The sequence below is a fragment of the Echinops telfairi genome, unplaced genomic scaffold, assembly GCF_000313985.2.
Source record: "Echinops telfairi isolate 266 unplaced genomic scaffold, ASM31398v2 ScPeMD7_7469;HRSCAF=8507_1, whole genome shotgun sequence".
In the NCBI taxonomy this organism is placed as follows: Eukaryota; Metazoa; Chordata; class Mammalia; order Afrosoricida; family Tenrecidae; genus Echinops; species Echinops telfairi.
In genome coordinates this window covers 5,511,515-5,535,837 of record NW_022111373.1, presented here as the reverse complement: position 1 = coordinate 5,535,837, position 24,323 = coordinate 5,511,515, and the positions used below count along the sequence as shown (strand labels likewise).

General features: G+C 36.6%; 1 protein-coding gene across 2 annotated transcripts in view; it reads left to right on the top strand.

Moving 5' to 3' along the window:
* Positions 1 to 24,323, top strand: part of SEC24A (SEC24 homolog A, COPII coat complex component) — a 102,184-nt gene that overhangs the window by 30,500 nt on the left and 47,361 nt on the right. The window contains exons 2-8 of one of the 2 annotated variants that reach the window (XM_004696619.2): positions 3,019 to 3,513; positions 14,804 to 14,974; positions 17,196 to 17,273; positions 18,652 to 18,812; positions 19,322 to 19,494; positions 20,442 to 20,544; positions 22,301 to 22,427. In XM_004696619.2, coding sequence (XP_004696676.1) covers positions 3,019 to 3,513; positions 14,804 to 14,974; positions 17,196 to 17,273; positions 18,652 to 18,812; positions 19,322 to 19,494; positions 20,442 to 20,544; positions 22,301 to 22,427 — 1,308 coding nt within the window. The remainder of the gene's footprint in view (positions 1 to 3,018; positions 3,514 to 14,803; positions 14,975 to 17,195; positions 17,274 to 18,651; positions 18,813 to 19,321; positions 19,495 to 20,441; positions 20,545 to 22,300; positions 22,428 to 24,323) is intronic. The other variant, XM_045285075.1, reaches the window with a different exon arrangement.

Here is a 24,323-nt window from a genome sequence, read left to right as displayed (position 1 = left end):
TTCTAATCCACTCCTCCGTTGAAGGAAATTTAGGTTGTTTCCAATCTTTGCAATTGTGAACTGTGCTCCAATAAACATTGGAGTACAGACAACTGGTCATGGTCTATTTCTTACTTCTTCTGGGTATATACCCATAGGTTAGTTCAATTTCCATCTGCTTTAAAGATCGCCAGATAGCTTTCCACAGAGTCTGTACATATCTACACAACCACCCGCAGTGGAGGAGAGTTCCTATCTCATCACATCCCCTCCAACATTGTTGCTCTCTGATTTTCTGATTTGGGCTATCCTCAAGGGTAGTAGGCGGTATCTCATGGTTGTTTTACTTTGCATTTCTCAGATGGCTAGTGATTGGAGCATTTTTTCATATGTTTATTGGCCATTCGGATCTCCTCCCTATTGACACTTCTTTTCTGGTCTTTTGCCCACTTCTTTGGGGGGGTTTAACTGTTTTCCTCTTCATGAAGGTTAGGAGGGTATTGTAGATTTTAGTAATAAGCCCTTTGTCTGTTGTGTCATTGCTAAAAATCCTCTCCCAGTCTGTGGGTTCTCTAGTCTTTCAAAGCACGCAGCTATTTTATCCTTAGTATATCCCACTTGTCGATTTTAGGTTCACCTGTATGTGTACCCTATTCCTGTTAGCCTATGTATTTCTTAAGCCAAGGTTCTTAGGTTTGTCCTTATTCCTTTTGTTGATGGTCCCGATAGTTTGGGGTTTTACATGTAGGACTGTGATCCACCTGGAGTTGGTTCTTGTGCATTGGGTAACGTAAGCATCTTGTTTCATTTTTCTACAGGTGAATATCCATTGTTTCTAGCTCTATTTGTTAGAGGGCATCCACCTCCCACATGATGCTTTTTGGGCCCTTGTTGAAGATCAGTTGTCTATATACTGTTGGTTTTATTTCTGTGTTTTCTGTTCTTTTCCATTGGCTTGAATATCTGTCATTATTCTAGTACCATGCTGTTTTGACCACTGTGTCTGTGGTAAGTGTGAAAGTCAGGTAAAGCGAGCCCTCCGACTTTTTCCTTCTTGAGGAGTTTTCTGCAAATTATGGGCTTCTTCCCTCTCCATATGAAATTGGTGGCCAATTTTTCCAGTTCATTGAAGAAGGATGTTGGTATTTGACCTATATAACATTAAACTTATGTAGTAACTTGGGTAAGATTGACATCTTTACTATATTGAGTCTTCCTGTCCACAAGCATGGGGTATTCTCCATTAATATTCTTTTTGTAATTTATCCTTATTGTTGTATATCTAGGTTTTAATTTCATTAAGAATTAATCTATTGTATGACTAATTTATGTGTCCACTACCCTATTGATAAATATTGTGTTTCCATATTTTCATTATTATAAACAATGCTACAGTTGACACATGAATCTGTTTGTATTAACCTGGAAGGTTGCTTATATTTGGGGGAACACAGTTCAATCCATAACATTCCCAGTTTACCCTTATATATATTTATATATGTTGTGTAACCCCTGAAGGAGCCCCAATGCTTTAGTAGGATATCCATGGGCTGTCAACTGCAGTCAGCCACTAGAATCCATTAGCCATTCCTTGAGAGAAAAATGAAACTTTCTGCTCCTGTAAAGATGTACAGTCTCAGAAACCTACAGGGGCAGTTCTACTCTGTCCTGTATACATGTTATGAGTCAAATAGACTCAACAACAGTGGATTTGGTTTGTTTTTTAATATATTTTAAATGTAAAAAAGTCTTAAGTGACATTATATTCTTATGTAGAAGTGTTAATTGTAGGAATGTTTTTGGAGGGATATTTTTAATAACAGCTTTTATTGAAATATATTCACATACACACCATGCAGTTTACCTATTTAAGTGTAGTTCACCCATTTGTACTGTGTTCAGTAGTTTTTATTTTTATTTATTTATTTGTTTTTTTAGTTCAGTTCTTTTTAGTGAATTCACACAAACCAAAAAAACAAACACACTGCCTTCAAGTTGATTTTGACTCTTGGTGACCCATTATAGGGTTTTTGAGGCTGTAAATCTTTATGGGAACATACAAGCCTCATCTGTCTCCCAAGGATCTAAAGTATGTTTGAACTGCCGACCTGTGGTTAGCATCCTAGGACTTCTCCCACAGTACCACCAGGACTCCTTAGTATACTCACAGAGTATATAGTTATCATCACAATAAGTTTTAGAACATTTTCACTGTTCCACTCCCCCTCCCCCCAAAAAACAACACCTTAAAACCTTGCCTATTAGTGGTCATCTCTATTAACCCTAAACCCCCACTAGGCAACTACTACTCTGCTCTCTATATCCATAGGTTTACGTGTTCTGGACATTTTATATGAATGGAATCATACAGTATGTGGTCATTTGTGGTTGGCTTCTTTCACTTAGCTTACTGTTTTTAAGGTTCATCTATGTTGTAATACCTACCAACACTTCATTTCTTCTTATGGCTACATCATATTGTATAGATATGCCATGGTTTTTTTAAAAATCCAGTCATTGATAGACATTTGGTTTGTTTTCACTTTCTGTTATGATTATCCCTATTAGGAATGTTTGTGTGCACATTTCTGTATGGTTTTGTTTCTTTTGAGCATATACTTAGAAGTGAAATTGCTGGGTCATATCTTATATTTAACATTGTGAGGGACTACCAAAACATTTTCCAAAGTAACTATACGATTTTATATTCCAAATAGCAGTATATGAGGGTTCTAATTTGTCCTTTGCCAACACTTAGTATTATGTGGGTTTTAATTTTAGTCATCTTAGTGGGTATGAAGTGGCATCTCAACATGGTTTTTTATTTGCATTTTTCTAATGACTAATGATGTGTATTCTTTTTTATGCTGGTTAATCATTTATGTATCATCTTTAAAAATATATTTGAATTTCTTACAACTCTTTTACCCATTTTAAAATTAGGTAATATTAATTATTGAGTACCATATGTCTTAGTATATTTTTTATCGTATTTCTGTGTTTGTTTATAAGACTAATTTTTCTTTCTCTTATTGGAAGGTCCTGTTCAAAACCCATTGATGTCTTCACAAGTGCCAGCGAGCCAAGGATATAATTCTCAGCGTCCAGCATCCCATCATTTACCAGCAAAGACGGCTTTGAACCCAATTTCTGGACAGTCTAACTATGGTGGTTTTCAGACTGTTTCTCCATTAAGTAATTATCAGGGACCTGGGCAGACTCTTAATAGACCACCCATGGCTTCTAATACAATAACACCTTCACTCCATGGTGGTCCTTTTTCCCGAATGCCACCACCTGCTTTACAGAACTCAACAGCTACACCAATGCCTTCTGGTAGTTTTCATCCTGGAGTCAACCTACCACCACCACCTTTGAATTGGCAATATAACTCTCCACCCGCAGGATCCCAGATAAACCACTCTCCTGCTGGATCAACCCAACCAGCTGGATCTGGGAATACAAATTTAACAACAAATCATCAATATATTTCTTCTGGTGATCCTTCACTTCAAAATAGCTACATAAAATCAGGTAATATTGTTATGTACATGTTGTGTGCTATTGAGATGATTCTGATTCATAGAGACTATACCACTGAATAGAAATACCTTATTGAGTTTCCTGGGCTGTAACTTTTTTTGTTTTTATTTTTAGGTTATCAGAATCTTTATGGTAGCAAATCATTAGGGCTTTTCTTCCACAGAGCAACTGATAAGTTGGTTAGCAGATATCTGTTTTACAAACCCAAGACATACCTGCTTTTGAGTCAGTTCCAACTCATAGCTGTGGGAGGAGGTCCAGTCCCCCACATAGGGCGCCCAACATGGGGCTTGGATCTAGCTCCTTCCTCTATTACCTGCGCTCCATTCAAAGGGACTTGGAGCATGCCCTGCTACATGTTTTTTGGCTGGGTGTTACTTCCAGGTAAATGTCCTCTATTTCTAAACATTGAATGACAATGCTCTGCCCAGTAACTACCTCTATCGCAGCAGGGGCAAAGTCTGGTTTCCTTGGTCTCCTTCCCTGGGTCTTTTCCACTGTGAATTGCTCTGTTGTTTTGTAATATCTGCCTGCAGTCTCTCTTGTAATGTCTCTCTGCTCCACATGTAAAACATCTCCCTTTAGGCCTGGTGTAACTTGCCGAAGCAGCAGCCATGAGGTTGGCTCTGTGCTCATCTGTCTCTACATTGGCAACCACATAGAACATAGTAGAACTGCTCCATAGGGTTTCCAAGACTATAAATCTTCACTGGAATAGAAAGCATCATCTTGTTCCTGAAGAGTGGCTGGTAGTTTTGAACTGCCAATCCTGGTTAGCAGCCCAATGCTAGAGCACCAGGACTCCTTGAGTGCTTCATCTTACTGCCATCAAGGCAATTTCAACTCATAGTGACTCCATATAGGATTTCTGGGGCTGAACAGTTTATGGGGGCAGATAACCTCCTCTTTCTCCACAGACCTGCCAGTTGGCAGTTCAGGACTTAACTCAACAGCACTTCCAGGGCTCGTTTCTTGAGTGATTTGTAGGAGAGCTTAACGTATAGAAAAGTGAAACTTTAGCTTGCTTAGATGCTTGAGTTAACATTTCACATTTTAGATCCATGTGAAAAAGTATTCATTTAAAAATCTTTGTCCATCTTTAAACATTATTTCTTAACCTTTACACAAATAATGTAAATTCATGGATTGCGCATGCTGTGTTTCTTTCCTTTGATCTTCTGTTTTTTCTTTGAATCATGAATGATATTTCAAGAATTCGTGAAGAACCATTTCCTTGGGGACTAATTTAATTTTATTGACTGGGTTTCATCTTATATGCTAGGGAAGCTGAATCCCAGGGGTCTCTCCTTCATCTTGATCGAAGGCTTAAGTTATCTTTTTCACGTGGCTATTAATAGTTTTTGTTCACAGAAACTTCAGGATCCTGGAGCATGGGTCAGAACAGTGCTTTTGGAGATTAGAATGTTAGTAACCACAACTAGAGTCAATAAAAGGAGCACTAGTGGTACATTAATTTAATTGGTTCAAACCCACCAGCTGTCCCACAGGAGGAAGCTGAGGCTGTCTGCTCCTGTAAATATTTAAATTTTTGTATATGGTGTTAGGTAGAGGTCTAACTTTTAAGATTACTTTTTGCACATGGCTGTACAATTGTCCTAGCACCATTTGTTGAAGACTGTTCTTTCTTCCATGTAATAGTCGTGGTACCCTAGTCGAAGTCAAAATCGACCATAAATTGATGAGTAATTTTGACTTTGAATTTTATCCTGTTCATCTGTTGTCTGCCTTTATGCCAGTCTTGATCACCTTAGCTTCATCATAAGCTTTGGATTTGGTAAGTCGATTCTCCCACATCATTCTTGTCCAAGATTGCTTTGGCTGCTCTTGAGTCTCTTGCAGTTCCCTACGAATTTTAGGGTGAGCTGGTCTCTTTTAGAGAAAAAGGCACCCAGGAAGTAAGTCACGTCTACATGTGGAGCAGTTTGGAGAGAAAGTTATATATTCTTGTCTGACTTTGGTAATTTCATTTTTTTTAACCATTATAGTTGGTTCAGAAATTAATTCACTTAATCATTTTATTTTTCTGTGTTTGTGATTAAAATTAGCAATGCTTTACTTATCGACATCAGTAGTGTTAATTTGAAAAGTTTCCTGCCCAACAGGCATGCTGAAGAAAATGAATTAGTAAAAGCTTCTAAGTGAAATAGCAGTATCAGTAATTACCTTTCAGTAATTGTATGTGCTTCTACAGTCATACAGGCATACCTCAGAGATATTACCCATGTGGTTCCAGCCTTCTGTGATAAAGTGACTATCACAATAAAGGGAGGCTCATGAACTTCTTGGCTTCCCATTGCATATAAAGACTGTGGGTATGCTGTGGTCTTTTAAGTGTGTAATGAAATTACAAAAAAATTTTAAATATTAATGAGAATTACCAAAATGTGATACAGATATATGAAATGAGCACATGCTGATGGAAGAATTGTGCCAATAGACTATATGCAAGTTGGAATAAACTTTCCATTTGTACAAAATGTCATGTCTGCAAAGTTCAATAAAACAAAACAATAAAATGACAAATTCTTGTATACTGCATATACTCTTATCAAGCTTGTAGTGAAACTACGGTGCAAGTCTCCTAACCAGTGACTGGCCTTAGTAAATGTCTGTTCTTTTACATTTTGGCCTCATAAAGATTAAAACAGCTTCTTCTTCTTTTTTTTAAACAGCTTCTTGAGGAATGTAATCAATATCACTGAATTATACATGCAGAAAATATTGAAAGATTAGGGTTGCTTTAGAAACTTAGTTTCTTTCTAGAAATCTTTTTATCTGTAATTGCTAGACTGAGGAATCTATTAAGTTACATTTGCTCTAATTCATTTGATACCATGAATGAATATCAACCACTTTAGATGAGTGAATATTTACTTTAGTAATAATAATTATAGTTAGTATTTATTGAACCCTTACCAATTTCCAGCATTCTACTAAACTTATCTATGTGTTACCTTTTTTAATCTTTACAACAATTTCTGTTTATAGATAAGAAATATGAGACTTGAATAATTTGCACAAAGCAACAAGGAAAATAGTTTGGGAAACGATACTATTTAAAAGTAGGTATAAAACTCAAACCCAAACTCACTCACATTAAGCAGATTCCGATTTATAGCCGCCTTATAGGATAGAATTGAACTGCCTCTGTGGGTTTCGGAGATTGTAACTGTTTGAGAGTAGAAAGCCTCATCTTTCTTCTGAGGAGTAGTGACTGGTGTTTTCGAACTGCTGACCCTGCAGTTAGCAACCTAACAAGTAACTACTGCGACTCCAGGGCTCTGAAAAATAGGTATAGCTGGGGGCAGGGTGGGGTAGTGTTGAGGTGTCTAGGTTTAGCTTCTCTTAAAAGGACATGAGAAATCAGCTCATTGAACCATTACATTTTTTCCTTTTTTGTTATTTAAATTAGTGATTTTTTTATATACTTACTGATCTTTGTAAGGTAGCTTTTAAAAATATTTAAAATTCCATATTGAAATCTGCATGATTCTGCTCAGCAAATATTCTCATGGAAATGACGCTTATGCTATAATAATCTGACTTTTTTGTTGTTGTTTTAAGTTTAATCTAAACGACTTGTAATTTTTTAAAATCATTTTATTGGGAATCTGACATATTCTTTTTGGCTATGACCCAACCCTCAGGGGGAACATTTGGACTCCAGAACAGATGAAGAGCGATGTAAGCAAGTCTGATTTCTATATAATAAGGGGAAGAGAAAGATACATAAACGAATAAAACAAACCTAAAATAAACCCATGTCTCCCTTTTTTTATTCTTACACGAGACTTGAACCCAGAAAAATTAGATTGTGCTCTGCTACCACTGCAACTGCTCCCTAAGGATCACATTAAAAGGTTCTGGATAGAGTGGGAGTCAAATGTGGAACAAACCCCACCATCTTAAAAGAGACTAGACTTACTGGATGCAGGGTGATTGGAGGAACCCCTAAGACTGGTTGGTCTTCAGTCACCCTTCAGGTCTGAAACTCTGTTTTCAGCTACACTATAGGCCTGTAAGAAGAACAATAACCTAGGAGGTACTCACACTTTAGAACAATCAACCATTTAAAAAAGAAAAGAAAAGACAAGTCTACCCAAGGACAAAGTTCAGGGGGTTAGGAAAGAAGGAAGAATGGAAATGAACTATAGGTGGAAGTAGGATAAGCTATGGCACTTCACTGTGTCAATTCTGTTGTCCTTTAGGACAGGGTAGAGTTCCTCATGGGTTTCTGTGCCTGTGAATCTTTATGGGAGTAGAAACCTGCATTTTTCTTCCCCTGAGCAACTGGGGTATCAAATGCTGACCTTGCAGTTAGCAACCGAACCCACTATGCTGTCAGGATTCCTTGATGGGAGGGGATTGAAGGGATTGTAATAGGTGAGTTGAAACAAAATGTGTATGCATAGTTTAATGTAAAACTGATGGTCTGCTTCATAAACTTTCACCCAATTCATAATTAAACGTTAAATAAATAAATAAAATGTGGAAAAATTCCATTAACTTTCCATTCTAATTTTCTTTCTTTTTTTAAAAACAATTGTATTGGCACTCCATCCATGTTATATAATTCAGTAATTCAATCATATAAAGAAAAGTCATACAGTTGTCACCACAATCTATTCTACAACATTTTCTTCTTCTTTATACGCAGTTATTCATCTAATTATATTTTTCTAAGTGTAGCAAAAATATACACAACAAAACATTCTCCAGTTCCACAACTTCTACATGTATAATTCAGTGCCATTGATTATACTCTTCGTGTTGTGCAACCATTATTGATATCCTTTTCCCAATTCTTCCACCCCCATTAAGATAAACTCAGTGCCCCCTAAGCAAAAACGCTTCCTCCTTCACCCATGGTCACCATTGGGGTTTTTTTAAGTAGTTTTCTTGATATAATATTCACATATCTTACACCTCCATATTTAAATCGCTTTAAAAAAAACTTTTTATGATTTAAAACTTTACAGAGTAAACTGGTTTTCCATTCAACAATTCTGCAGTCCCCAAGATGTACTAGCACTCTTCCCACTTCCGCCTTCCCTCTTTTACCATTATTCTACCTTCTTTCCTGTTTCTTCTTGCTTTTAAGAGTTTTTATCCGTAAGTAAATGCTGCCCTTTTGATTTGTTACGGTTGATTGTTCTAAGGACTGTATACCTCTCAGATATTACTCTTCCCCTCCAAGCCTGTATAGTGTTTAGCTGAAAGATGCGTCAGAGGCGTGAGTGCATTTCCTGGAGTGAATTGTCACTAAGGGCCATAGTCTGGGGATTCCAAGTCTCCATCAGACCAGTAAGCCCGTCTGTTTTATGATTTGGGGTTTTGTTCTTCTTTGTTCTCCCACTCAACTCATGCTTCTCTTTTGTGATCCCTTTCTGAGTAATTAGCAGTGGAAACTGGGCACTGTCTAGTTCTCGTCTCAGGGTCGTGGAGGCTGAGGTTCGCTGTGGTGCAATGGTCCTCTGGATTCATTGTTCCTACACATCTATCATCTTCTTATTTTACGATACTTTGATGCTGTTTCTGGGGTTAACAATGAGCATGCAGGTGGGGTGGGCACTACTGGCATCTGAGTGGGCAATATACTGTTGAGTGTAGCTGTGATCCAGAAAAAACAGGTTCAGCTCTTTCAGGCACTGATAGCCGTGTGGAGGTCTAGAAGGTCCTGTCCCCACACCGATGAGCCATGTCAGTAGAGGGACAGCAATTCAGAGAATGGGTACCTGCATGGTAAGCCACAATCGTCTCTTCCCACACCTGTTCCATGCCAAACTGTTTGTTACACTGACCCTAATGAAAAGTTTTCTCGTTGGGAATTTTCTCATGTTTAATGAGACTTAACTTCTACATATAAGATTTTCCGCATTTAATTCACGCAAAGGACTGCTTTACTGTGTGAAATCTCTGATGTACTATAAGGAAATTCTTCCAGATAAAACTTTACCACCCACACCACATATATAAGGTTATTCTCAGGTATGGATTCGTGGATGAGTTTTGAGGTGTATTTTCTGAATGAAACCTTTGGCACATTCACTGCATACGTGAGGCTTCTCTCCAGTATGAGTTCACTGATGATCAGTGAGAGCAGTCTTCTTGATAAAGGCTTTTCCACATTCACCATGTACATGAGGTTTCTCTCCAGTATGAGTTCGCTGATGATCAGTGAGGTCCTTCTTCCTGATAAAAGCTTTTCCACATTCACCACATACATGGGGTTTATCTCCTGTGTGAAATATCTGATAGCCTATAAGGTGTTGTTTCTGGCTGAAAGCTTTACCACACTCAGGACATACAAAGGGTTTTTCTCCTGTATAAGTTTGTAGATCACTTTTGAGAGGTGCTTTCTGAGTAAAGGCTTTGCCACATTCACCACATACATGGGGTTTCTCTCCAGTATGAGTTCGCTGATGAACAGTGAGAGCAATCTTCCAAATAAAGCCTTTTCCACATTCACCACACACATGGGTTTCTCTCCAGTATGAGTTCGCTGGTGAATAGTAAGAGAAGTCTTCCAGATAAAGGCTTTGCCACACTCACCACATACATGAGGTTTCTCTCCAGTATGAGTTCGCTGATGAACAGTGAGAGCAATCTTCCAAATAAAGGCTTTTCCACATTCACCACATACATGGGGTTTCTCTCCTGTGTGAAATGCCTGATGTGCTGTAATGCATTGCTTCTGGCTGAAAGCTTTACCACCCTCATGACGTACATAGGGTCTTTCTCCTGTATGAGTTCGTAGATGACTTTTGAGCTGTGCTTTCCAAATGAAAGCTTTGCCACGTTCACCACATGCATGGGGTTTCTCCCCAGTATGGCTTTTCTGATGAACAGTGAGGTACTGCTTCCTGGTAAAGGCTCTTTCACATTCAGTACATACGTGGGCTCTCTCCCCATTATGAATTCACTGATGAGCAGTGAGAACACTGTTCCTGGTGAAGCCTTTCCCACATTCACTGCACACACAGGGCGTCTGTGCCACATGAGTTTTCTGATGTTCCTTGAGGTATGATTTACTGTGATAAGCTTTGCCACATTTCAAACATTTATATAGTTTTTGTCCTTTATGAGCGTTTTGATAATGTTGAGTTTGAACACTTTATTGAATTTTTGCCCACACTGACTGCATTCATAGGTCTTATCTAGTATATCAATGATTGGTTGCTCACAGAGAAGATTCCTCGATTAAGGTTGTCCCACATTTATCACCTGTGTGTGGTTTCTCAATTTCATCAGATTCCTGATGCTGAATCCACTCTGACTTCATGCGCCTAGATTGTTCACACCCAGTGAATTTCATTTCAGTACAAAATTGCTCTTGTTCAACATGGAGAAATGTTTTCTCATCTCCATTGAGCACAACTGACTTCTTTACTTTGTTGCTTCTGTTCTGATTTAATTTCAGAATTATTAAATTTGATTTTACAGAATGATTAAATCTGATTTTACAGTTTCTTCATGAAAGCCAAACATCTCATAATTGTCCTTGAGAGGAAAATTATTTTTGTGCTGAGAAACAATACTTTCCAATGTATTAAATTTATAGCACTGTTCCATTCTGTCCATGTATCTTTCACATTCCAAATGCTCAAGCAAATGATCATCGTCTTTCTGGATTTCAATGGAAACCAGGATGCGATAGTTCTCCAACATCACATCCTGATATAGGATCGTCTGAGCAGGGTTCAGGAGCTGCCATTCCTCCCGGGTGAACTTTACAGCCACATCGTTGAATGTCAGTGATTTCTGAGCCTTGGTCATTTTCTTTGGTCCTTAGGACACTGCCGGCAATTGGGATGCTGTTTGTCTTATCTGGATCAGTTCTAATGATGTTCACAAATTTCAGTCTCTCATGGGGGCATCCCAGAAATAATAATACCCAAACCAGGCACTTCTTCCTCCTTTCTCTATGCTGCTGATGATGCACAGTCTACAGGCCAGTGTATTCTGTGATTCAGGGAGATGAGCAAAGACCTTAGACGCTGACCATCAGGACATCCTGGGCCCTTGTACACTGGTGCTCTCCTGGAGTCAGACTCCAGGAGACGGGGATCCCTCCTGCTTCCGCTCAAGCTCCTATGCCCGGTGTTGCCCTCAGGAACCCCAGGGTTTCTCACCCTGTTTGGAGTCAGGTGAATTGATTTGGTTCACAAACCAGTCAAAAATTGAAATCCTTCCTTGTGATACTTCAATGTGCAAGACAGAAGTAACAGATTTCTAGCTCCCTAGACTGGATGATATTTCTCTGTGGCAAATCTTTTATCCTCGTGGGACCCTCGCACTGCACCTTCTCTTAAATCGCTTTTTAAAAGTTGTATATACATCATCAAAATCAGTTCTAATGCTCCCTCCTCGCTCCTGCATTCGTTGTTTGTTCCCCCAAACCTCCTCTCCCCCCACTCCCCCTCTCCAAGTCTCAGATCATTATTTCAGCTATTATCTCCATGCATCCACTCCTTCTGTGCCTCCCAAACTGAGAAACCCAATAGAAACAATAGAAAACAAAAATAAAACAAAACAGCAAGAGGAAAATAATGATGATAATAATTTGAAAATAAAGAGTAAGAAAGAAAAGACCACCATCAATATTTTTAAAGCCAGAGAAGAAATTTCTGTCATGGAACAAGTGAGAAATATTTGAGCCTAGAGCAAATTCAGGTTGGATCAAGAGGGAGGTCAAACTGATCAAGTATATTATACCATGGTTCGATCCACCATAATCAAGTTTACAATAATCTCTGAGAGTAAAGCTTTTTGAGTGTCTTGCCCGTGGCTAAAAGGGAATATTCTATTTTTCCATTAACTTTGAATCCCCCTCATATTAAATTCCCTAAAGTTTATTCCTACTAGGCCAATTTTTGATACCCTTACATTGACGTTAGGTATCAAGGAAGACAGATTATGATACTTTAGTGTTATAAGTAAGGATTATCCAATTTGGGAAAAAAAGTTTTTTTTATAAAATACAACAGTATTCTTGATTCAGAAATAGTCTTATTAAATCTGAAAAATCTCTCTAAATTCACTTGTATTCTATTAAAATTAGGTTGTTACAGTTTTGTGACTGGATGTATCATACGTGATTTTCATGCTGAGTTGGAAGTGTACCTTGCTCCTTTGTTCCTTTGACTTCTCTGTAAAGCCATGGAGTTAGGCTTTTTAGATAAGACAAGTTACAAGGAAGTAATCTTTGTCTTCACTTTACCAACAGGGCATTTGTAAGTCTTGCTGGGAGGGTAGTGGAATGTAAAGGGCCAGCAATGTAGTAACTTTTCAACTAGAGAATTTAACAGTATTTTAGAAACATGTTGAAAAAGTTGAAATCTGGATATCTTTATTCTTTCATTTTTATTAACTGTAGAGCAAATTATATAACATATTACAAATAAATGTATTACCTCTTTTACTTATCAATAGAGAGGTTTTAAAAAGTCAAATCATACACTTGTCTGTTTTGCTTTGACTATTCTATAGGTTTTCTCTTTCACAAATGAGAAGATGGAAGCAATGTGGTTAACTTGAAAGAGCAGATCGTAGCAGGTCTTGAAACTTTTGATACCACATAGAAGAATTTGCCAGAGAGTTACCGATTACGCTTTCCCCTTACTCAGAATGTATGTCCTAGTTGAAAAATGGTGGAATTGGGGCAGTGAGACACTGGTAGATATATAGATGCAATGTCATTTTGAGTTTAGTGTAACTGCTAACTTTCAAACCTCTTGCAGTCATTTATTATGTAAGTACATCAAGGTTGGATTTTGTCCTGATTTTTAAGCCTAAGGAATGTTTGTGATACAATGCTCAAGTGACTGTGGAAGGTAAATGATCTTTAATTATTTTCAGGTAAACATTGAACAGCATGCAAATTTATAATCTCAGTTTTATCAGGCCGTATGCCAAGAAAACTAAAACCTTGGAGTTTAAAATACGAGTAGTACCATTTTTAGAACGCAAACTCTAGGCCTCACTCGCTGTCACTGAGTTGATTCTAATAGCGACTTTGTAGGACATAGTAAAACTGCCCCTGTGGATTTCTGAGACTCTGACTTTTTTTTTCCTGTATTGCAACACATAAAGGACACATATAAATTTTTATCATGGATTTCAGACATAAAAAATAACTAGATATAGGTACCCAAGGAGAGATACACCAGATACATACATAGGCAAAAAAAAAAAAAATCATTATCTGAAAATGAATTTAAGAAAAGCCATACAGTGATATAATGGGAAAATTTACATGGTATGTAAATTTTTTAAAAACCATTTTATTGGGGGCTCATACAACTCTTACCACAATCCATACATCCATCCATTGTGTCGAGCACATTTGTACATTTGTGGCCATCATCATTCTCAAAACGTTTGCTTTCTACTTGAGCCCTTGGTATCAGCTCCTCATTTTTTTCCCTCCCTGCCCGCTCTTTCTCCCTCATGAACCCTTGATAATTTATAAATTATTATTATTTTGTCATATCTTACACGAGACTCTGACTTTTTATGGGAGCAGAAAACCCCATCTTTCCCTTGAAGCAGCTGGTAGTTTTAAACTGCTGACCTGGGGGTTTGCAGCCCAATGAGTAATCTCTACACCACCAGAGGTCCTTAGCTCTAGACTTAGTTGATATTGAGTAGACTCGATTTAATGAGCATTAGCAAAATCTTATTAATGTTAGTTTCTACTAGGGATATTTCACATGATCTGTTGAACTTCTATGACCAATTAATGAAAAATCAATAGATGGAGAATTTTACGTACTGTATAGGTGATTTTAGGAGCTCTGGTGGCACAGTGGTTAGTCACGTTAGCAACTAAAAGATCAGTGGTTCAAACCAACCAGCTGAGTGCTGGAGAAAGAGCAGTTTCCATCCACAAAGCCTAGGGAAGAACCCTTATGGGACAGATCTGTGCTGTCCCACAGGGTCTTCCTGAGTCAGAATCAACTCGCTGCCAACAAGTCTTATGTGTAGTAGTGATTTCTTGCTGCTGCTGCCGTTGCTTTGTATATATTTTAAATTTACATTGCTTTAGTAATTGACAGGGAAGAAATATTATAGGGGATAGGCTTGGGAATTTGTAAAATAGACATATAGATTAAAAAGTCAGAAACCTGGGACATCTCTGTTTATTTCATAATGATAATTAAAATATAATTTTCAAACTTAAAAGATGTGATGAAAAGCTGTTGATGACCTTTGCCTTACAGTCAATCATATGACATATGGAAAACCAATGTTTCCTTAGGTTCTGCACCTTCTCTCGTGAATCCGCCCCTGCCTCCTACTTTTCAACCAGGAGCTCCTCTTGGACCCCCTCCAACTGGAGGCCCACCTCCAGCCAGGGCCCCGACTCCCCAGAAATCATCACATCATGCTATGCCCCAGCCCTCATTCAGTTCAGCTGCCAACCAAGAAGGTAAGCAAGTTAAAAGCAAAGACAAATCTAAGAGCTCCAACTTGGTTTGGAAAGATAAATATATTGTGAAGTCTTTGCATCAGAATTATATTTATTTATATGTATATATGTTTATATACATACATGCTGTGTATAGATATAGTTTTGGTTTTATTTTTTTTAATTCTAATTGATTGGGGATAGACCATAAGAATTTAAAGTTTTGGACACATAAATCCCTCAGGACCGATAATGAGAATAGAGATACCAGGAGGGTGGAGGGAAGATGGGGTAGAAAGGGGAAACCAAACACAAGGATTTACATATAACCTCCTCCCTGGGGACGGACAACATAAGGTGGGTGAAGGAAGACAGTGGTTGGTGTAAGATATGAAAATATACATATAAATTATTAAGGGTTCATGAGGGAGGGAGGGGGGAAATGAGCTGATATCAAGGGCTCAAGTAGAAAGAAAATACTTTGAAAATGATGATGGTTACATATGTACAAATGTGCTTGACACAATGGATAGGATATATGGATTATGATAGCTGTAAGAGCCCCCAATAAAATGATTTATTTTTTTAAAATTCTTACGTTTAGTCCAAAAAATAACATTAATAAAGAATTGTTATTGTATTATTAAATAAAAGAATTTAAAGTTGGGGAACTGATTACAATGATGTACATATAACCTCCTCCCAGGGGGACGGACATCAGAAAAGTGGGTGAATAGAGACGTCGGACAGGGCAAGATGTGACAAAATAATAATTTATAAATTATCAAGGGTCTGTGAGGGAGGGGAGATGAAGGAGGGAGGGAGTAAAATGAGGAGCTGAGGCCAGGGGCTTATGTGGAGAGCAAATGTTTTGAGAATGATGAGGGCAACGAATGTACAAATGTGCTTTACACAATTGATGTATGTATGGATTGGGATAAGATTTGTATGAGCCCCTAATAAAATGATTAAAAAAGTAAATAAATAAAAAGTATGCTTGCAAAATAAAAGAAAAATAATTTAAAGTTTTATAAAGTTCTTCAGAAATTTTACTGCCCTTTGCTTTGCTGTCGACTAGCATTTGGGAACTTCTGCTCTTAATTTATTTCTTTTGTTTTGTTGCTGTACAGATTTTTAAAAATCATGCCTTTTAGGGGCAGTTTGAGTGAGGAAATTTTTGCCTTTTTGGATATGGTGTTAGAATGGTCTTTTGATCACAGATAATGTGTATAAATATTTATGAGCCTAAATGAAAAGTTGAGTACCGTATATACTCGTGTATAAGCCGAACTTTTTGGCACATTTTTTATGTAGTTGTGGTAAGATTAGATGCTTTGGTTGATATTTGGTTCGGCTTATACTCGAATATATATGGTATATAAATATTTGTATAAGTAATCAAATGTTTTAAAGCATTATCTTGAGATGTTACCTTGAAACAAATTTATTAAGTTAAATAAGATGCTTTGTAAAGTAAGGATACACTCAATATTATCATTTTTATATTTTCTTCTAATATTTTCTTTTTTTAAGTATTATAAGAAAAAAGTGACCTGTGAATAGTTTGAAAAGAATGGTGCTAGTGTTGATGTTGAGCTGTCTCACCAGTTGCCTTGTTATAACATTGAAAGTCAAAATATAATAAGACATTATTAACCATCTAAAAAATTCATTACATACCCAATATTTTTGTTCCCATGAAAAGGTTTAGTATTTTTTGTATTAATTCATGGCCAAAAGCATGGTGGTCTTTGAGAACTGGGAAAAGCTTACCAACTTTATTGAGACTATTAAAGTCTTATCTTTGGTGTTACAATAGACTGTTAGAGGTAGCTCCTTTGTGTCTAAGTGCTAAAAGTATTTATTTCACCTTGAAATTATTTCTGCACTCCATTTTGCTAGCTAGATATTTTGAAGTAAGATCTTTTATTGATATAACTACTTTCTTTACCTGTAAGTAGTAGTGTTTTTTATGATTTATTTCCCCAATGTGTGCTGGTCCTAAGTTATATGTCACTTTTGTATATCTTATATATTAAAAAGCTTTCTCAGGGTAAAAAGTATGCAATTGTTTGAAGTTCACATTTCAGTACTTTACATTTTTGTTTGGCTATGATTATTTATTCCAAACAACTATTTATTGTTTGGAAAATAGTCTTAAATTTTAGGCATTAATTCAAATTGTGAAAGAAGTTATGATAATTGCTCTAAGTTAAATATTGTTAATAAACTTCTCTTTTAGGTGGTACATCAAACACCAATAATGGATCTATGATGGTCCATAATAGTTATGATGAAATTGAAGGAGGTGGCTTCTTGGGTGAGATGCTATGAAAGTTTTGTTTTGTTTTTGTCTTTTATTTTTTAATAAAATAATATGTCTCCATTTTAGGAAATTTGGAAAATGAGTAACAGAGAACAAAACTTAATCGTGTCATGTACTGATTATACCTACTGTTAATATTTTTATCGCCTTGCATTTGGTTGTTGGTTTTTTTTTTGCATTTAGATTTCTGTCTTAGAGTTTTGGTTTTTTGACTCTAGAATTGGGATTGTGGACTTCATTATTAGCATTTATGACTGTAGAGTATTTTAAATAAATTATATCTATTTAAATTTAACTAGTCTCCTAAGTTACACATCTAGGTTTTCATTTAAAGTGATATGAATCAGATTTTTTAAAAAAATAATTTTTATTGAATCCTAACACTAATCCTAATCCTAACATTAACCTAACCCTAATCCAAACCTAACCCTAACCTTAAGCTAAAACAAACTCTAACACCAAGCCTAAACCTCACACCAACCCTAAATCTAATCCTAAACCTAACTTTAAGTCTAACACTAACCCTAACTCTAACCCTAAAACAAACTCTAAGCCTATCACCAACCCTAACCCTAACCCTAAGTCTAACACTGACCCTAGCATCAACTGTAACCCTATGCTAACGCTAACCCTAAATTTAACCCTAAGTCAAACACCCACCTGAACCCTAAACCTTACCTTAATACTAAACCATTAAAAAAAAAATCATTTTATTGGGGGCTCGTACAACTCTTTTAAGTTGTACATCCATCCATTGTGTCAAGCACATTTGTACATTTGTTGCTCTCATCCTTCTCAAAACATTTGCTTTCTACCTGAGCCCTCGGTATCACCCTCTCCCTCCCTGCTCCCCCCTCCCTTATGTACCCGTTATAATTTTTTTTGTACCCTTTATAATTTATAAATTATTATTATTTTGATGAATTAGTATTTTAACCTGAATGGAAATTTAGTAGATAGTATGAAAGAAAATTTATTATTCCAAACTTATTTTGTGGGTTTATTGTTATACAGTGCATTAACTAGGATAATATAACATAGTTTGTATAGATTAATAATATAGTTAGTATAGATTATAGTTAGATTATATACTTGTTACTAGTGTTTGTCTTATATAAAATTGATATATCGAAGTATTAAATTATTCAGAGGACTTTAGAGTTATTAGCTATATACCATATTAACTGGTATAACATGGTTAATATAGATTACAGAGTTGTTACTAGTTTTTCCTTAACTTATACAAAATTGAAAAGTCAAAGTATTGAATTATTCCAAGCATTTTAGAGTTCTGATTTCCTATTGTTTTGAATGTGTTGATTTAAAGTATTGTGGAGTACAAAATAGAACTTAAAAGTTACCTTGTTTCTAGCAACACCACAGTTTCCTAATAAGAATTCCAAAATGGGCCGAAGTGTTGGATATGCATATCCTTCCTTACCACCTGGTTATCAGAACACAACACTAGCCAGTACAACTGGAATGCCGCCGCCTTCCTTGAATTACCCAAGTGGGCCACCGACCTTTACTCAGGTATAGCTTTTCTCTCCCTCTCTCCTGCTTTTCTGCTCCTTTTGGCTCAACTGTTATGTGCATGAAGAAAACTTTAGGAATATGTTGAATCTCTTTATAATTAATCATACAAAAAAACTCACTGCCATTGAGTCGTGACCCTAGAAGACAGGGTAGAATTGCCCTGTGAATTTCCAAGGATGTAACTCTTTATTGGAGTAGAAAGCCTCGTCTTTCTCCCACTTAGCGTCTTTCTCCCACTTAGCGGCTGGTGGTTTTGAAGTGCTGATTTTATGGTTAGGGGCCCATTGAATAACCCACTATGCTACCAAGGCTCCTTGTTTAATTAAAATAATAATGACTATTTCATGAGGTCTTTGTTGTTTTTTACATTCTTCAGAACTTAAAAATTGACAAAGAAATCTAGATTACAGTTGTGTTAGAGAGAAATTAAGTAACTGAGTCCCTAAATATTTGTTTTCATCTAAAGTCATTGCAGAGTTATTTACTTAGAAATTATTCATCTGTAGACTCCCTTAGGTGCTAATCATCTAACCGCAAGCATGAGTGGATTAAGTCTGCACCCAGAAGGACTAAGAGTTATTAATCTTCTTCAAGAAAGAAACATGCTTCCATCGACACCTTTGCAGCCTCCGGTTCCAAATTTGCATGAAGATATCCAGAAACTTAACTGTAGCCCAGAGTAAGGCTTTGAACAGCATTTCTCATAAAAACATTTTCAGATTTATTTTAGCTTCCTGTACAATGGATAAACTGTACAAATATATCATTTATAACAGTAGTTCTAGGGAGCAGGGACGGAGGGAGGGGAAAAATGAGGACCTAATGCCGGGGGTTTAAGTGGAGAGGAAATGTTTTGAGAATGATCAGGGCAATGAATGTACAAATGCGCTTTACACAATTAATGTGTGTATGGATTGTGATAAGAGTTGTATGAGCCCCTAATAAAATGATTAAAAGAAAGAGAAAAAAAACAGTAGTTCTAGAAAACAAGTCTTACTTGCTTACTTAATTGAGTTTTAAATTGATCTCATTCGGGAAAATGGCTTAAACTGTGAATTGATTGCTGCCATCGCTGTTTGTATCAGCTATGATGGGATTGTGATATTCATTATCATCCTTTCTTCAAAAGAAGTACAGGGATTTGATTCTGTATAATTCTTTATTTGATCTCACGCTGAATTGCTCTTCAAAAAACATTTTTATCCTTAAAAATTTACATTAAGTATATTTGATGAAATTTTTTTTTTTTTTTGTAAATCGAACTTTGTTATTTTGAAATTTTCTTTTTTTAGGACCTTCCGCAAAACTGAACTTTCCAATAATAACCATAACTTTAGGTTTTCAAACTTGAGTCCTCCTCTTTTAAATTCAGTGTAATGTAGGCTGTTTTATAGATCAGCCATGAGGAGACTAAAATTAGTTAAGTGATACAGAAGTATAACACTCTACTCTGTATTTCTGAATTGGATGTAGACTTAAATATTTTAATGGGATAAGTTTCGAAAGTGTGTATTGAAGTTTTTCCATTTGTTATTTGACCAATGTCAACATGTGCAACCCTAAAACTATTTTTCAGTCCGAAAGTAACCATAGCAGCAACTGACGGATGTTTTTACTTCGATGTAGGTTGTTTCGCTGCACCCTGACCGGCATTCCTCAAACTCAGGCCTTACTGAATAAAGCCAAACTCCCCTTGGGGCTGCTGCTTCATCCTTTCAAAGACCTGGTGGTATGTTTCATTGCTAAAAGTAACTGTCTGGTGGAAAATGACCTTACTGAAGAGGATTTTTCACTGTCAAGGCGAGACTCTGATACAGAACAAGTTTTAGGAACTTGATTTCCTTATTTGCGTTTCATCCCACATTTTATTACCAAATGTGCAAAATTAAGTAGAACAAGCACTATTGTTGAAAAATCCAAGAGGTATAGGTAACTGAAAGAAAAGAAATACACTGATAGTGTATTTTAAAAGTCAGCAAATTATTTACCCACTAAAACACTTTACTCAGTCCCCGGTTCTGCCATCTTGGGAGAGAATGGGGTGCTTAGGAGGCCATGCACCCTTATGCTAAGGCTCTAGGAAATTGACTCCTATATATTCTTGAGAGCAGCAGCGCCTAAATAGGGTGACTTTCCAAAAAATAAAATTTATGGTAATAGGATATTATCTGCTTTGCTAATTTTTGGTGGTAGTATGCAATATGCATTTTTATTTTTATTTATTGATTATGCTCTAGGTGAAAGTTTACATAGGAAATTAGTTTTCCATTCAACGATTCACATACATTTCACATGCTTTGTTTCATAAACAGTTGAAATTTCTCAAGTACAACTGCATTCCTCCTTCCCTCCACATTCCCACCCCCTTCTTGAGCTTTGCCTTTGGACAAATGCTGCCCTCTGGTCTCAGGTGTTTGACTGTTTTGAGGAGCACATTCCTCATGAATGCCATCATTCTCGCTACACCCTTTCCAATACTTTGCCATGTGGCTGCAAAGTGACTCCTTAGGAAGAGTTCAGTCCTTGGCTTGAAGGGTGTTTAAGGCCCCCAGTTTCAGGATTTCCTCCAGTCCCATCCACTTGTTCTGCATTTTTCTCCCATTCTGTTCAGGACATTCTGGGTCCCAACCAGAGCAGTGGGTAGTAGTAGCCAGGCACCATCCATTTCCTCTGGCTTAGAGAAGTGGAGGCTGTGGCTCACATGGTCCTTCAGTCCTTTGACTAATCCTTTCTTTGAGTCCTTGATTCTCTTCGCTCTTCTCTCCACTGAACTGGAAGAGACCAATATGACTGCTCACTAGTTTTTAAGAACCGTCACTGTTTACTACAGCATAGAGGAACGTTCTCTCTGTGAACTGCGACATGCCCAGACTGTGGTTCTAAGCTCCCGAGTTCAGCGACTTATTCCCACAAGGTTCCTGGCCAAGAAGTTTTTATAACTTTCTCCCCTATTTTCTGCAGTATATACATGGATATATATTTACGGCACATGCGAATTTATATGTAGAAATGTCCTTTGGCAAGATAAATTCTAATTAGCACAATTTCAAGGCTTAATTGAACATTTAAATACAGTTTATCCTTACTTTATGATGATTCTTTTTTGAGGAATGAAAAGATCCCTTAATGAAACCTTAAGAAACTTACTAATAAGTTAGTTGGTTATTTGTTTTGGAATGTAAATTGTTTCCTATTCCATTCATCTCAAATATATATCGCAAATTTATTATTGTGGTGTTGCAACATTAAATATTTAATTTTTCCCCCAAAGGCAAACTTTAATATCCTTCTTGAAGAAATATACAATTTAAAATCAGTCCATTTTATCTGTGTAATTTTTTGTGCGTGGCAATCTGGACATACCCTTTTACTCGTTTTTTTCTCAAGTTATATCTTCAACAGCTATTTGGAGGGAAGGGATTGATGTTTGACCTTTAAACATGATGATCACTGAGCCTTCAAAAAATTCGTTTCTATCTTTTCAGCAATTGCCTGTGGTTACCTCCAGTACAATTGTGAGATGCCGCTCATGCAGAACATACATCAATCCTTTTGTCAGCTTTCTTGACCAAAGGAGATGGAAGTGTAATTTATGTTACCGAGTCAATGATGGTATGTATTCTTTTGTAATCATTTAAAAATATTTCCTTACATTTGTAGGAAAATCAGATACAGGTGTGACGTTAAGAAAACAACACACACAAAAGGAAGCACTTCTTATTTATCTGTAATCTTTCCACTCAGAGAGAACTGGTTACTTTTTTTTTCAATATGTCTATACTTTAAATAAACATCTCTATACTTTTTAAACAAAAAATGTGATAATACTACCTTGAAACCACTTTTAGATTTATTATATTGTGTGCATAATTCATGGTATTACTTAAACCAATAATTTAAGACAACATTTTATTTAGAGGTCATCCCATGCCTTATCTCTGGAGTGAAAGAAAATAGTCCACAGAATAGCTACCCGATTCATTGGCTGCTCGATGAAGGGAAGTGGGCAATGCTTAGAAGGTTAGTTAAATGTAGTTTTCTCAGTAATTGAGGAGAAGGATGTCTTTCAGTAACTGTTTTACAACTTAATTCACGCTTGAGGAATGTCACATAATGAGATTTCTTTGGGATAGAGAAAAAAGTATGATTGTAAGTATGAGTTTAAGTCTCTGGAAGAAATTTCATTAAAAGTTTGAAGATAGAGGAATATGAGATTTCTTTACAGCCAGTTTCACTGTTTATATGCGTCCTTACATTTATTTTGTAATTTATTTTGTTCTTGGTAATATATATGACAAAATATATACCGGTTCAATAGTTTGCAATCGTTTTCACCATTATTTTCTAAATTGGAGGAGCTCTGGTGGCACAGTAGGTTACACTCTGTACTGCTAACTACAAGGTTAGTGGTTAAAACCCACCAGTTGTTCCGAGGGGAAAAGTGAGACTGTCTTCTGTAGATATTTGAAGTCTCAGAAACCCAGAGGGCCAGTTCCCCTCTGTCCGGTGGGGACACTATGAGTCAGAATGGACTCAATGGCAGTGTGTTTTCGGAGTTGCTGCTCAAACTCATTGCCCCCAAAAGTTTCTGTTCCTTTTCAGTAGCTCTTGAGCATTGACCCCCGTATAGATAGTTCTTTTTTTTTAGATAGTTCTTTAAAGAGCATAATGCTCAAGGCAGATCTTTGTTTTACTAATTATGCTAAACTGTTTCCGTTTTAAGATGATGTCAAGGAATATTTTTGGTTTAAAGTTCAAAGGTGATCTCAGGACAATAAATTTCAGGGTTTCATGCACTTCCATGGTGCCAGAAAGTCTAGAGTCTGTGAGATTTGAGATTCTGTTCAGTATTTCCCCCTTTTAAGATCAGGATTCTTCTATATAATTTTTTACCACAGTGTTCATGTTGTTCTTTGTTGTTGTTGTTATAAATATATCTTATCATACAACTTTTGCCAGTTAAACATTTTTTAGGAATACAGTGCATTTACCACAATAATTAATAGTGCAGCCGTTGTGCTTAATCATTGAGATTTTTCTGTCACCCTTAACACCATCTCCCTGCCTTACTCCCACTCCTAATAATCTTTGATCTCTATACATTGACATATAAGTGAAGCAATATAAAATTCGTCCTGTGATTAAATTATTTCCTTCAGTGTAATATCTTCAAGCTCTATCTGTACTGTAGCATGTATTTGGACTTCATTTCTCATATATATCAATATCACATTTTGTTTATCCATTCATGTTGATAGGCATTTAGGTTGTTTCTACCTTTTGACTAGTGCGAAAGTGTTATAGTGAACACTGGTGTACAAGTCTCTGGGTCTTAGTGTTCAGATCTTTGGGTTGTATCTCTCAGATGGCTCATGATGTTGAATTTGTTGTTTTCTTTTTTTAAATCCTTTTATTGGGAGCTCATACAACTCTTACCACAATCCATGCATCCATCCATTGTGTCAAGCACATTTGTACATTTGTTGCCATCATCATTCTCAAAACATT